This window comes from Anoplopoma fimbria, chromosome 23 (genome assembly GCF_027596085.1).
Source record: "Anoplopoma fimbria isolate UVic2021 breed Golden Eagle Sablefish chromosome 23, Afim_UVic_2022, whole genome shotgun sequence".
Lineage (NCBI taxonomy): Eukaryota > Metazoa > Chordata > Actinopteri > Perciformes > Anoplopomatidae > Anoplopoma > Anoplopoma fimbria.
Window position 1 is genome coordinate 6,037,239 of NC_072471.1, and position 12,480 is coordinate 6,049,718.

The 12,480-nt window shown below is 41.0% G+C and overlaps 1 protein-coding gene across 1 annotated transcript in view; it reads left to right on the plus strand.

Moving 5' to 3' along the window:
* The window catches only part of pcloa (piccolo presynaptic cytomatrix protein a), a 51,750-nt gene extending 40,130 nt beyond the window's left edge, over positions 1-11,620 (plus strand). Inside the window, exons 17-28 of the mRNA XM_054624699.1 lie at positions 290-340; positions 556-686; positions 2,745-2,771; positions 3,963-4,056; positions 4,906-4,977; positions 5,068-5,314; positions 5,933-6,160; positions 8,599-8,740; positions 8,936-8,997; positions 9,881-10,015; positions 11,025-11,170; positions 11,477-11,620. Of these exons, the coding sequence (XP_054480674.1) occupies positions 290-340; positions 556-686; positions 2,745-2,771; positions 3,963-4,056; positions 4,906-4,977; positions 5,068-5,314; positions 5,933-6,160; positions 8,599-8,740; positions 8,936-8,997; positions 9,881-10,015; positions 11,025-11,170; positions 11,477-11,620 (1,479 nt within the window). The remainder of the gene's footprint in view (positions 1-289; positions 341-555; positions 687-2,744; positions 2,772-3,962; positions 4,057-4,905; positions 4,978-5,067; positions 5,315-5,932; positions 6,161-8,598; positions 8,741-8,935; positions 8,998-9,880; positions 10,016-11,024; positions 11,171-11,476) is intronic.
* Positions 11,621-12,480: the final 860 nt, after the last annotated feature.

The following is a 12,480-nucleotide window of genomic DNA, read 5'->3' on the forward strand; positions in this document are numbered from 1 at the left end:
AAATCTACCTCATTAGGTAGCTCTTCTTTTATTATCAATGGATCATTAAGCAATTCATTTAACAATGCCAGTACGGAATGAATCATAAGAATTTGGCACTGGTAACTCATCTGAAATAGTTATTTAAACAGAAGAATCAATTTCAAAAGTCTAAACTAGTTGCATAAAGCGCAGTACAGTACAGTATGCAGTGTACATTATGTACAGTACACCCACCAGTAAACATTTAGTATCCGCCTACAGATTTCCGCTAGCAGTATCTAAGCGTGTTGCTTTTCATTTCTTACAGACTGCAGAGGGAATGAAGACCCAGACCCACCCCATCTCTGGAGAGATACAGGTCTGTGACACAAAAGGATGTGCTCTGTAATGTTTCAATTTAAATGTAAGCTTATAGAATGTGATCACTGTTAGTTTCACTTTGTCTTTCAGCATAAAAAGAAAAGCAATACTTTGAATTATTCAAAGACAAGGAAGTGAATCTCATTTTCTTTTATGGTTTCTCTCACCAAATGCATTTGAATCCGTTGTAATTCAGTGTGCTTCTTTTTGCAGCTTCAAATCCACTACGACAAGCAGCTCGGCAACTTGATCGTTCACGTCCTGCAGGCCAGAAACCTTGCCCCGCGGGACAACAATGGCTACTCTGACCCGTTTGTTAAAGTGTATCTCCTACCAGGGAGAGGGTGAGTCAAAGGCTTGAAACCCGCAAGCACACCTAAAGTAGTTCAGAACAGGACCGAAGTCAGTTCAGGATAAATGATACAAAATGAGAAATATGTTTTACATATTGTTGATTTAGAGAGAAGTATGTAAGACGTGACTGTTCTCATAGTCACTCAGCCTCTTTCAGAGAAGGCATTTGAGTGATATACCTGCTTAGATATCCCCATTCACATCCAGTCTACAAAGGCAGCCACTTTGTTTAGCTCAAATCTAATTTCCATTCATTTTAAAATCGATTTACAATTGATTTTGGCTTATCATGACATCTTTCAATGTGCAGCACATGACCTTTCTTTGGTATCAATTCCATAGCACCTACACACTGCACATCAGGTCCATCTGATGATATGTTTCACAATGTAGTTCCAGTGGCATCATGTGTTCTGAGCTTGTTACGGGACTCTTCGGCCCCTTATCCTTACTGAATGACAAAAACATTATGTAAATGATATGAAGCTGCTTGTGCTCTCGTGTGGATGTTACCCCCCTCCGTTCATTGGAGTTCTACTGTAGGTGTGAGGGCAAAATCAATGGCTCTCATATTCACATGCAATACGATCCACACGTTCTCATAAGTCCAGAGCTTTCTTTCTCACTGTGATTGCGCTGTAATGTAATTGACTCTCCCATCTTCTCTGCTGTTTGAGGTCTCTTGAGAGAGTGTTTTTTTTTTCTTCCCTGGGATCGTTTTAGATAAAAGCAATGATACACGGCTTATGAGCTTTGCAGCCGCCTTCAGTATGACATGTGCAGATGCAAACACTACTGTGGGTTTACAACGGGTTATGGTTATGTTAAATGAACTGGGAGAGTGGCACCGGACTCAATAGCCCTGCAGCCGCCCTGCTGAAAGCTGCTATGGAAACACTCACGCTTAAGCACATGTTTGCTAATACTTGTGTGTATGCTACATGTGTGTATACACGGACACGCTCACAGCTGTCAGGGCACCGACTGCAATCCATACAGAGGCTTTTCAGCAGCATCACAGATTTCCTGGCAACCACATGGAGCTGTTGCAATGAAACGGGTGGTTATAAATAAAAGTCCGACCAGGAAAGAGGGAAAAAAAATACATGTGATTTGGCAAACGTAATCCACACTTACAGGCCAATTTGTATGAAGCTGGAATCATGCCCCTCCAGGCTGCGCGTAAGCAAATCTACACAGGGGGTCTTTCAGACACATTTGCATGTGTTTCTTTCATACCAGTACCAATTATCACTTTTAGTAAACCACAGTGTAAAGAAAGCATTCAAGAAATCATGATAGGGAAATCATTTTTCACTCTGGAGACCGTGTAAAAGTCTCCATTATAGACAGGGGATATGTTTTGTGGTTCAGTTAGTCTTAAAAAATGTGTTTCCCCGATAACTTTTGCTGGGAAAGTAGAAACTTCTCTATATTTACCAAAGTTATAAGGCATGTATATACAAAATGAAATATTGATGGTAGGGCAGAGACTGTACATTATAGAGGGAGTTTTTGGCAGACTGCTTGTCCAGCCTGATTGGAACAAAGTACCTTAATCGCTACATAATAAAAAGCACACAGTTGTGCATTGTAAATTCGTGATGATTTGCTAGCTAACAAACTTTATACAACAAAAATATACTACAATTCTTCTTTTACACACAAAAGGATGCAGTCCTCGTCCTAGTACCAAGGACTCCAAAGATTTATAAATGCATTAATCTCTCTACAGCTGTTCCATGAGCAGCAGATCTCTACTATGGTTGCCAATGGATGCATTTCATCACCTGAAAGCCCTCTCAACACAATTCATGTGACACTAAAGCACAAATTCAATCCAGCACTGCAGCACACCCACTTCTCCGCTCTTAAATCTTTCCTAAAGACAAATTTAATAAATCCCACAATAAAAGTAAATGTACAGTGATCTCCCCTTCCCACGTACACAGTCACAGTCCACAGACACTCTTTGAACCCCCACCCTCCCTCTGACTATTGTTTCTGTATGTTGTTCTCTATATTTAATGCATGCTGGACCCTCTCAGTCAGGTCATGGTTGTCCAGAACGCCAGGTATGTGACTTGACCACTTTGGTACTTTGGTTCTGTTTTGGTTGAAATTTGGTTGTCAGTTTGGTGAAGGTAACAAAACGTCTAAATTGTTTTCCAACTGATCGGTAGCTTGTTGATACGAATCAGTTTGTTCAGTTCCACTAACTCCCTTATATTGTGCATTTTCCCTGGTCCCCATATTCTCATGATGTACCATTAACCTTTAGGCTTAGCCTTGCATTTTGAAAGGACTTGAATCCCTAAATATTAACATCTTCCCATGTCCTTAACATAACATTAATAAACTGATATTTCCCCCGTGCTGACAATTAACGTTTTTCAGCTAACTGTTGTGTGTTCCTGGTAGATAGTCCTCCTTTCTTCACAACCATTGTTATTTGAAATCCTAACATTGAACCCGACTCCCTTTAGTTTGTCCTTGTTTTGTGATTTAAATCCCTCAGTAATGTCCTACATCGTGCCCAGACATCGTACTGTACCCCTTGATGCCCCGCCACATTCAATACATACTCCCATTATTTTTGCTCTGCAGTCCTTATTCATCCCATTGTTTTCCAAAATACTGTAGATTGTCATGTCTTTACCAAACTAACGCTTACAGACTTACTCATATCCTACAATCTGAAATCAAACACACTGCAAAAAACATCCATCTTATCAAGTCATTCATACTATTCCAGTCAGTCTGTGATTATTATTTTTTTTTAGTAAAACAGGTGATATAATTAGTTAGTGAAGTCAGATTATGCTATTATTAAGCGAGTTGACATTTAAAAGTATTTTTTCTTCTTTTTTTAGCAATTCAGTGATCGGCAGAATTATTTACCTGATTGAGTTATTGGCACTCACCAAAAGAAGGATTTTGTCAGAAATGAATCAACATCTCTTTCTATATTGGCATACCTTTTCACTAGTTGTAGGACATCAAAATATTATGACACATAATGACTTGATGGACATCAAAATGGACTTTTTTGCAGCCCGCCCTAACATCGTACCCTGCTGTCCATGCACGTAGGCCCATATACATTGTTACCGTCCGAACAATGTGCATCACATTCATTCTCTCCCTTCTTCTGTCTACATTGTGCACAATATATATTGTGCTCACTTCATTGTGGTGGTCCACTATCCTCCGGGGCTTTTGCACGTCTGTGACCAAGTGTATCTTGTTGTGATGTGTTCCCCCAGTGCTGAAAACAAGAGGAGGTCCAAACACGCAGGCAAGAGTCTCAACCCTGAGTGGAACCAGACTGTCATCTATAAAAACATCCACCTGGAGCAAGTATGTGGTCATACACACAGCTCTCACAGGCATAGCTGCACACATGCAATGGGTTGTAGTACCTTTTAATGTAACAGTGTGATTTAAATATTGTGTAAAATAGTGTTGATGTTGTGCAGTATTCTTTCTAAACCCTACAATATTCAGTGTGTAAGGCCCACACAGGATAACTCACAATGTGCCAACTTCCATGTTAAACTGATGATTTTTCCTTTTCTCTTCTGGCATGCTGACTCGCTTTGTGTCCATTGGTTTTAGTAGAGCAGATGGATATGCCACTGGGATTTAATTACATCATTTTAGATCCCATTTTAGATTTATTGGAACCATATCAACCACAGCATTTATAGACTACTGTTGTCTGTTTTTTTTTAAGCTGCTGAATGTCTGTTCCCATTTTAAGCCCTGAACATATGTTTTTTTTTAGGCAAGACACCAAGCGCATAAACTTTCATGCACTGGTCAATTTGAGATTTGGGCTATTTTGGTTCCATAACATGTGTTCTTTTAGACTAATGGAAGGACACACATCCAGCATACACATTAAGGTGTTTTTTAACTACACGTACTTTATTTGTGTACGTAGATTTCTCTCATATTCACTAAAAATTACAACTAGATAATACCTCATTTGCATAATGAAACATCTAAACATCTAAAAAAATAAATCACCTGGGGTGTCCCCTTTTAAGGTTTATTTTGCCAGCTAGTTAGCCACTATAATTATGCATTAACTTTTTATCTGTGTGTGTGTGTGTGTGTGTGTGTGTGTGTGTGTGTGTGTGTGTGTGTGTGTGTGTGTGTGTGTGTGTGTGTGTGTGTGTGTGTGTGTGTGTGTGTGTGTGTCAGCTGAGGAAGAAGACCCTGGAGGTCAGCGTGTGGGACTATGACAAGTGCTCCTCTAATGATTTCTTAGGAGAGGTAAACATCTTTCACCATACGTTCAGTTCAGTGATGTACCATAACATTTTTTTTGCATACGCCCAATAAAACTTCTGTGTTTTTGCCCAGGTCCTTATTGACCTGTCCAACACCACCCAGCTGGACAACGTCCCGCGGTGGCTCCCCCTGAAGGAGCAGAGCGAGGGGGACCACCACCGGCGCTCCCACTCAAGCCAGGGCCGACACGGCTCCTCTAAACCCTCCTCACAGCACTCCTCCCCTAAAACCGCTGGATCCGCACATGACAATCAGGATTCCCCCAAATCATCTGTCATCAAGAGCAGAAGCCACGGGATTTTTCCAGATCCGGCCAAGGGTAGGACACGGTGAAATTCCCTCACCCGCTTGTCTTTATCAACCAACATCTCCTAACAACCGTCTGTACTCTGCTGCTTCCGCTATTTCTGCTTCCCTCCTTTCTTCTTGAACTCTGTTTTTCTTTCTTCTTCACACTTTGTGCTCTCTTCCTGTCACTGCTTCTCTCGTCTGTATCTCCTCACTATCTCGGTGTCTGCCTCTGTCTTCCTGTTTCTCTCTCAGTCTTTTCTCTTTACCAGCACCTTCCTACGCCCATTTTTGCACACCCATCGTAGCTTCAGCTTCAGCTTCATGCTTCTTGCTTTCTCATGGTCTGTTTTCTTGGTTGCCATGATGTCACCTAGCTCAGAGGCCTAGCCATAGCTTCCCTCTATCTTTCTTCTAACACAGAGGGCAACATGGCCGTGGAAGGCTTTGAATGCACCCCTAATTTAAAGGAATAACCATCAAATTTAATGAGGATGCTTTAAGATCGTAGACTTAAATAAGGCAGTTACCATGCTGGTGAAATTAAGTTTCTCACTGGCCAGCTAGTTATTCACTAGAGGTGATACTCTAAGTTCACTAAAGTAGAAAAATAGCTTTTTTGGTAATTTGGTGAATCTGGTTGTTTTAGACACGCAGGTTCCCACTATCGAGAAATCTCACAGTAGCCCTGGCACATCGAAGCCTTCCCCGTCCGAGGGCCAGAGCCAAAGCCACGGACACAGCCAACACTCTCGCTCGCACGGCGCTTCACGCTCCAGCAAAAGTGCCGCACGGCAACACCATCAGGACAGCGGCATAGCAACGGGCGATGCCCCACAGCAGCCTCAGCAGCAGCTGCCGCAACGCCTCCAACCAAGTAAACCAAGACGCAAATAAAGCCTACGCAGCATGGCCTTCTCGTACTCATCTGTTCTACCTTCTGTTATTTATTTTTTTCTGTTCATTTAGTTACCTTATCTATTCTTGGTTCCCTCACCTTTTACACCCTCTGGTCCTCTCCCCCGTTGTATTCACAGTGTGTCAACCTCCCACCGCTTCTCTTCTGTGCGCACAGTGTGTACAGCCAGCACCTCACCCGTAGAACACCGTCTTTCCTAAGTTTGACCCTTTTTTCAACGAACCCAAAGAGGCGTAATGGTTGCCTATTGAAGGCCAGTTCTAACCATAAAAAAAAAGTAAACAGGCTAAAGTAATAGACAAAATCATATTAAAGACTTTAATATGAAGCTAAATAGAAATAATTAGTTTTACCTATGTTGAAGTAATTTTTTTGTTTGTTTTGAATAGTAATTTAAATACATACATTTTACTTTGGATGAGTTGAAGTATGAAAAACATTAAAAACCCCAAAAGAGTTGCAGGACACATTCTGAAGGAACAAATCAGCAAAATCTGTCAATAACTGTCAGAGCACGGTGACATCTCCAGATCTTTCAACTGACAACTATTTTAAGTTCAGGTAATCGAGCAGAGTTGACCACAAGAAAGTTTTTGTCACCAGCTAGCAGTTCCATATTTCGGATTCATTTCTCTGTCAGTAAAACAGAAGAAAGTTGCAATCCCATCCCCTCCCGAAATATCATTAACCTCTTTTGGTAGTTTTTTTTTTTTATTTCTCTTTTGTTAACAAACAACGACTGAAGCTCCTCGACTGAGATGGCTGTGCATGCAGTCCGCTAACACCCCCTTTTTGTTTGAACAACTACCGGACTCACAATGCACCTCAGTAGATGCTGCACACCCTGCATCTTAGAGACATGCAGGAGGGGCAAACGTGCACTGCACACTGTGGCTGCATGTCATTGACAGTCAAGTTGGTTGCCATGGTGAAGATAAACCAGCTCTCTGAATCTCCATCTTGCTCCTCCCTCCTTCCATCTTAAACTTCAACCCCATGACCTTTGTTTCCTGGCGTTGACACCCTGACACCTGAACCTGTGCCTGCGAAAAAAACGAACGCATCCAGGCCAAAGAGGCCGCCTCTCACTGAGGCACCAGAGACACAGCGTAGTGGGCGTGCTCACCATTCAGAGAGCCCAGTCTGACTGGTTGCCTGACCTGCCATCGGTTGTGTCGGCCAAAGGGAGCAGAGCAGACGGCAGACACCTGACCCTCAGGAAAGCCGTGTCAGAAGAGAGGCCGCAGAGCACCGGAGGTGAGAGTTTGCCCAAGAGTCTCCTCTCTGTCGTGTGACTGAAGCACAGATGGAGCAAGGAGAGAGAAAGAGAGAGAGTGAAAGAAAGAGAGGATGCGATACTACTAACGCACACCTGCAGAAAGAGAAAGGGGAGTCTAACAAGCTAATAAAAGAGCCAGGAAGACAGAGAGAAAGTTGCACTCAGCCACATCACCAGAGATCCATGCAGCGAGACACGCTTTCTTAATGACCACCCACACAGTTCACTAATACCAGGAAATGAATGTCCCAAACTGTGATTCACTGAGAGTTAACACTGTGCCACTGCCACAACTGCTGAGTCACAACTCCCCCGTTGCATTGCTTCATTGAACTGGTATTAGTGGAGCTCTGGCAATCCGTTCATCAGAACGTGCCGAGTGGCCTGAGAAGAAAACGTGTCGGCATGGATTCTGTTCTGCACCACATCCACGCATCTCACCTCATTCATACTCTATCACACTGCCTGATCAGCTGGTTGAGGATTTAAGCATTTATTTCTTAAAGAATAACATGTAAAATACGTTGCATATAAACAGGGTTTAAAAAAACATTTATGAGAAAAGGTACACTCCTAAACATCCTTTTAAACTCCCCCAGATATGAAACTATTTTCATATAATTAGATTTTTTAAACTAAACTAATGCTAAGATTAAGATATTAGATTATTATTAATAGTTCATGTAGAGGACTAACGATGTCAGTAGGGTCTACGTGCCTCTTGTTTGGTCTACTCTTGCATAAACATATATATGTGATGTTTCTCTGGATGTATTTGTCTGTTTATGTGAAAGCTTTATATGTGAGTAATTTCTGGCTTGTCTTTGTCTGAGAGAAAGTTTCAAAGTACAGTATTTGTTCATATGCTTCTTGCTAGTCCACAGTGTTTGTGTGCTATTCATTACAATATTTGTGCTTTCAATAAAACTTCCCTCTTGACTGCGAAATTAATTATTTTAAGCATTAAGTTGATTATGATGGATTTTAGTTGCTGACACAATCTGCAAATAGTATCTAATGCTTCTCGGCCCTAGTTTTCACAATCTTGGATGCGGCAGAGGTGCAATTTTTCTTCCTGTCTCTTTGTCATAATGGGTGTGGTCGTATCTCTGCACAGCTCGGTCGAGCTACAGATCCAGTGATGCCCCGGTCACAGCAGCCTCATTGGACAGCGGCCTGAGTGGCAGTGCTTACAGCCTATTGGACGAAGACGCAGAGATGAACGAGGTGGACAGTGCCATCTTCCAGGTGCCGCGACTGTGAGTAGGCCTGTTTATTACTTTCATCTTAAAAAAAACCCAGTTTCACTTTTTGGATGTGCAAAACATTCATGAAATCAGGCTAACCTACTACTTTTGTAACGCCCAGACACCTGCACAGAAGATTCACAGACCGATACATTCAAACTGTTGTCTAGTTTTGTAATTTCCAGTATTTATTTCCCCTCTCTTTAGTGGCAAGATCCCAAACGGTACAGACGTGGTGAAACCATCGTTGGGACTCGGTGACACTGAAGGTTAGACAAACAGTACATGCATGTGTGGGTGTGTTTCTCTTGATGCCTATTAGTATTAAAAACCTTACACTAATACATGCTTTTTTAGCAAATGTAGTTAAATTAAATTCCTGATTCATTGAGAGAATAAAAATTGTTAGTTCTTTTTCCCTCTTTTGTCTTTTCTTTAATTTATTTTTTTTAACATATTTGTATCTTTAAAAACTAGTCTCTGTTTATGTTTACTTGGCTTATTACATTGCCAGTATTAAAATGTATACATGCGTCATTCACATTATGTGTAGACCTATTAACCGGTTTATTTACAGGTTTCTTTCATCAATCAATCCTTATTGATTTTCCTCATTTTTCTTTCCATCCTGTGACCTTTTGAGCCAAGTTGTTTGTTGTTGTAATGCAAAGGTGCAAAGATGACCTTAAAAAACTAACTTATTTATTCTTATCCGCATAGATTCTTCCTCTCTCGATCATCTGCTCTCGGTTCTTTCAGTCTTTATATGTCAATGTGTCTCTCTCATCTGTTCATAAACACACACAGAGGCTACCCTTACCATTTGCCAGGGTCTTATTGACCCAGCTGAATGAAAACTGTCATTTTCATTCAGTTTCCAAGGCAACCTGAAGCCAGCCAGAGCTTCTCATAACTTCTCCCCATCCTTGTTAAACAAATAAATGTGCTTGCAGGCCTTGTCTGATATTACTCATCATGCAAGTCCACTTTGTTTTCAACGGAGGGCAGTCACACGCAGAAGACACCTGATTTTAAATAGGGAGTGAGATAACAGACAAGTATGTAGCATGTTATCTAGCTGTATCTAGCTGATTCAGTTTGTGTGTGTGTGTGTGTGTGTGTGTGTGTGTGTGTGTGTGTGTGTGTATTCAGGTAAATCCCAGGTAATGGGGGAGATAAAGATTGCCCTGAAGAAGGAGATTAAGACAGAGGGAGAGCAACTAGTCCTTGAGATTCTTCAATGTCGCAACATCACCTACAAGTTCAAGAGTCCAGACCATCTGCCAGGTATTGCAAAGAAAAAACAATGCACACAGCACACACACCTTCTCATTTATGCTTACGCACACACAAGAAATGACTTTGATAAGGTCGTAACATGCAGGACTATTCAAAAGCGGTAGTTTCTTAATTTATTACCATCTGGTTAATTATTTCCACTACTTCTGTCAAAACTCTTTGAAGTCTCTTATTATATGGGATGCATTTTCATAATTTGAATATTTGACAGCTGGGAGGCCAACACAGCCCACACTGTGTAGAAAGACTGGCATCTGACATGCCACAGAATCCTTGCCAGTTTATCCATTCCCTTGGAAATCAGCATTTAGGCATATACTTTACCTAGTCGCCCACAATTTATATGTGCAATTAAAAGAATATTAAGACAGGACATGCTTGCACACAAACGGGTGAAAAAGGGGAACACTGCAGATGGCAGGGGTGTTATGTGTCACTGTGTAAAGTAAAATGTATCCCTTTTTTACAGTTGAAAATGGCAAACCATGCCCAGACGGCCACAACCATGATGAATAATGAATGTTATTAATTTACCTGTCTTGTAGTTTAGAACAGCAGATACAATATGTATACAACATTATTTAGATTACATGTGAATCTGCAATTATAAACACTGGACAGATGATGCTCTGTTGACTTCTCTTCCCTTGATAAAATGCAGATTGACGCTCACCTCTCCTCCTCTTAAATTTCTTTACATCTTTATACCCAAGCTGCTTGCCACTTGTTTGATTTGCTTCCAGATGGGATCAGTACACAAAGGGTTATTTACATTAACAGAATGTACAGACTGTGTATCAGTAACTCTTTATTGTTGGCTATGTGCATCTGAGACTATTTCTAAAGCTGGTATGTAGAGTTTCTTCTACTCATGTGAAGAGATCTTGACTTTCCAAACAAACACCAAAGTCTTTGGTATTATATATGATATAAAAGCAAAATATCAATATTCATTTTGTATGATGTCAGCTTTACATTGATGTGCATGTGTCTACAGATCTTTATGTGAAGCTTTATGTGGTGAACATCGCTACCCAGAAAAGGATCATCAAGAAGAAGACCAGGGTGTGTCGTCACGACCGGGAGCCATCTTTTAACGAAACCTTCCGCTTCTGTATGAACCCGGCCGGACACTCTCTACAGGTAATCCTAATCCAGTCCCTATATATATATTTTAAGAATATATACAACCCGTAATCATTCGTCACTAGCATCTTAAGATTCTTGCCGAGAGTTAGATGAGAAAATTGATAGCTTTCTTCTGTATGTCTGCTGAATATAAAGCTAGAACCAGTAGACAGTTATCTTATCTTAGCATAAAGACTGGAAGCAGCTACTGGAAAAGTCAATCTATTTCTTTAAGCATACACCGATCTCTTGTTATACCTGGCAGATTCCTTTAAATATTCAGTCACATGACATGCTGATTTATGTTCTTTTTCACATCAGCTGTTTCTGGTGTCCAACGGCGGCAAGTTTGTAAAGAAGACTCTGATCGGGGAGGCCTACGTGTGGCTGGACAAAGTCGACCTACGCAAGCGAGTGGTAGGCTGGCACAAGCTGCTCGCCAGCACCGCTCAGATCCACTCATAGAAGGAGACTCAATCAAAAACAAACTAACCCTTGAGGAGGCACAAAGAGGTTTCTGTCATCTGGGGACGCTGAGGTTCAACATCTGTAACACTGATCCACTCTTGTTGGGTGGAACAAAGGGTGGATGGGGTTTGAAATGATCTCTTTCTTCAATCTTTGTTTCAGGGCTCAGAGTTTTGGAAGATGCTTTTGTCCGTTGGGGCAATTCTGATGATGATTTCTGTCATGCAGGAAGTTTGGAGGAAGTAGTAAATGCGTTTACAGGAAATGAACACACGTTTACAGGACGTAGGGTGTACAGTAGTGTAGGCAGGGCTGAGGAATAGCAGATGCTGAGTTCAGAAGTCAAGCACGGATCAACCAGGTATTAAACACTATAACACACAACACACACACACACACACACACATGCACACAATTATAAAAGACAACTTTGCACACTTATTCACGCAGAAGAGAAATTTTAATTCTACAGGGAATGGACACACTTGTGGATTCTAATTTATTTATTTAGATGTTTTATCCATGAAATATTTTCCTCATTGCTTTATTATGAGCGCAGAGTTTTATTGATTTACAAAGCATTTTAGGAATGACATATTGAAGACTCCGCTACGGAGACCTCGTGTTTATTTTTGTATGATGATATAAGCGTGGAGTTCTATCATTTTCCTTCTCCTCAATTATTTAAGTACTTCAAAATCTATCCTGCTCGGATACATAGTATATTTTATAACACACTACCTAGCATTCCAGTTCAAGAGAAAAATGGAAATCTCAGCAAGCATGAATTTATTTCCAAAAATAACTCCGTTTTCACTTTTAACTCAGTTCTATCAGATAATTATGTTTGATAATTA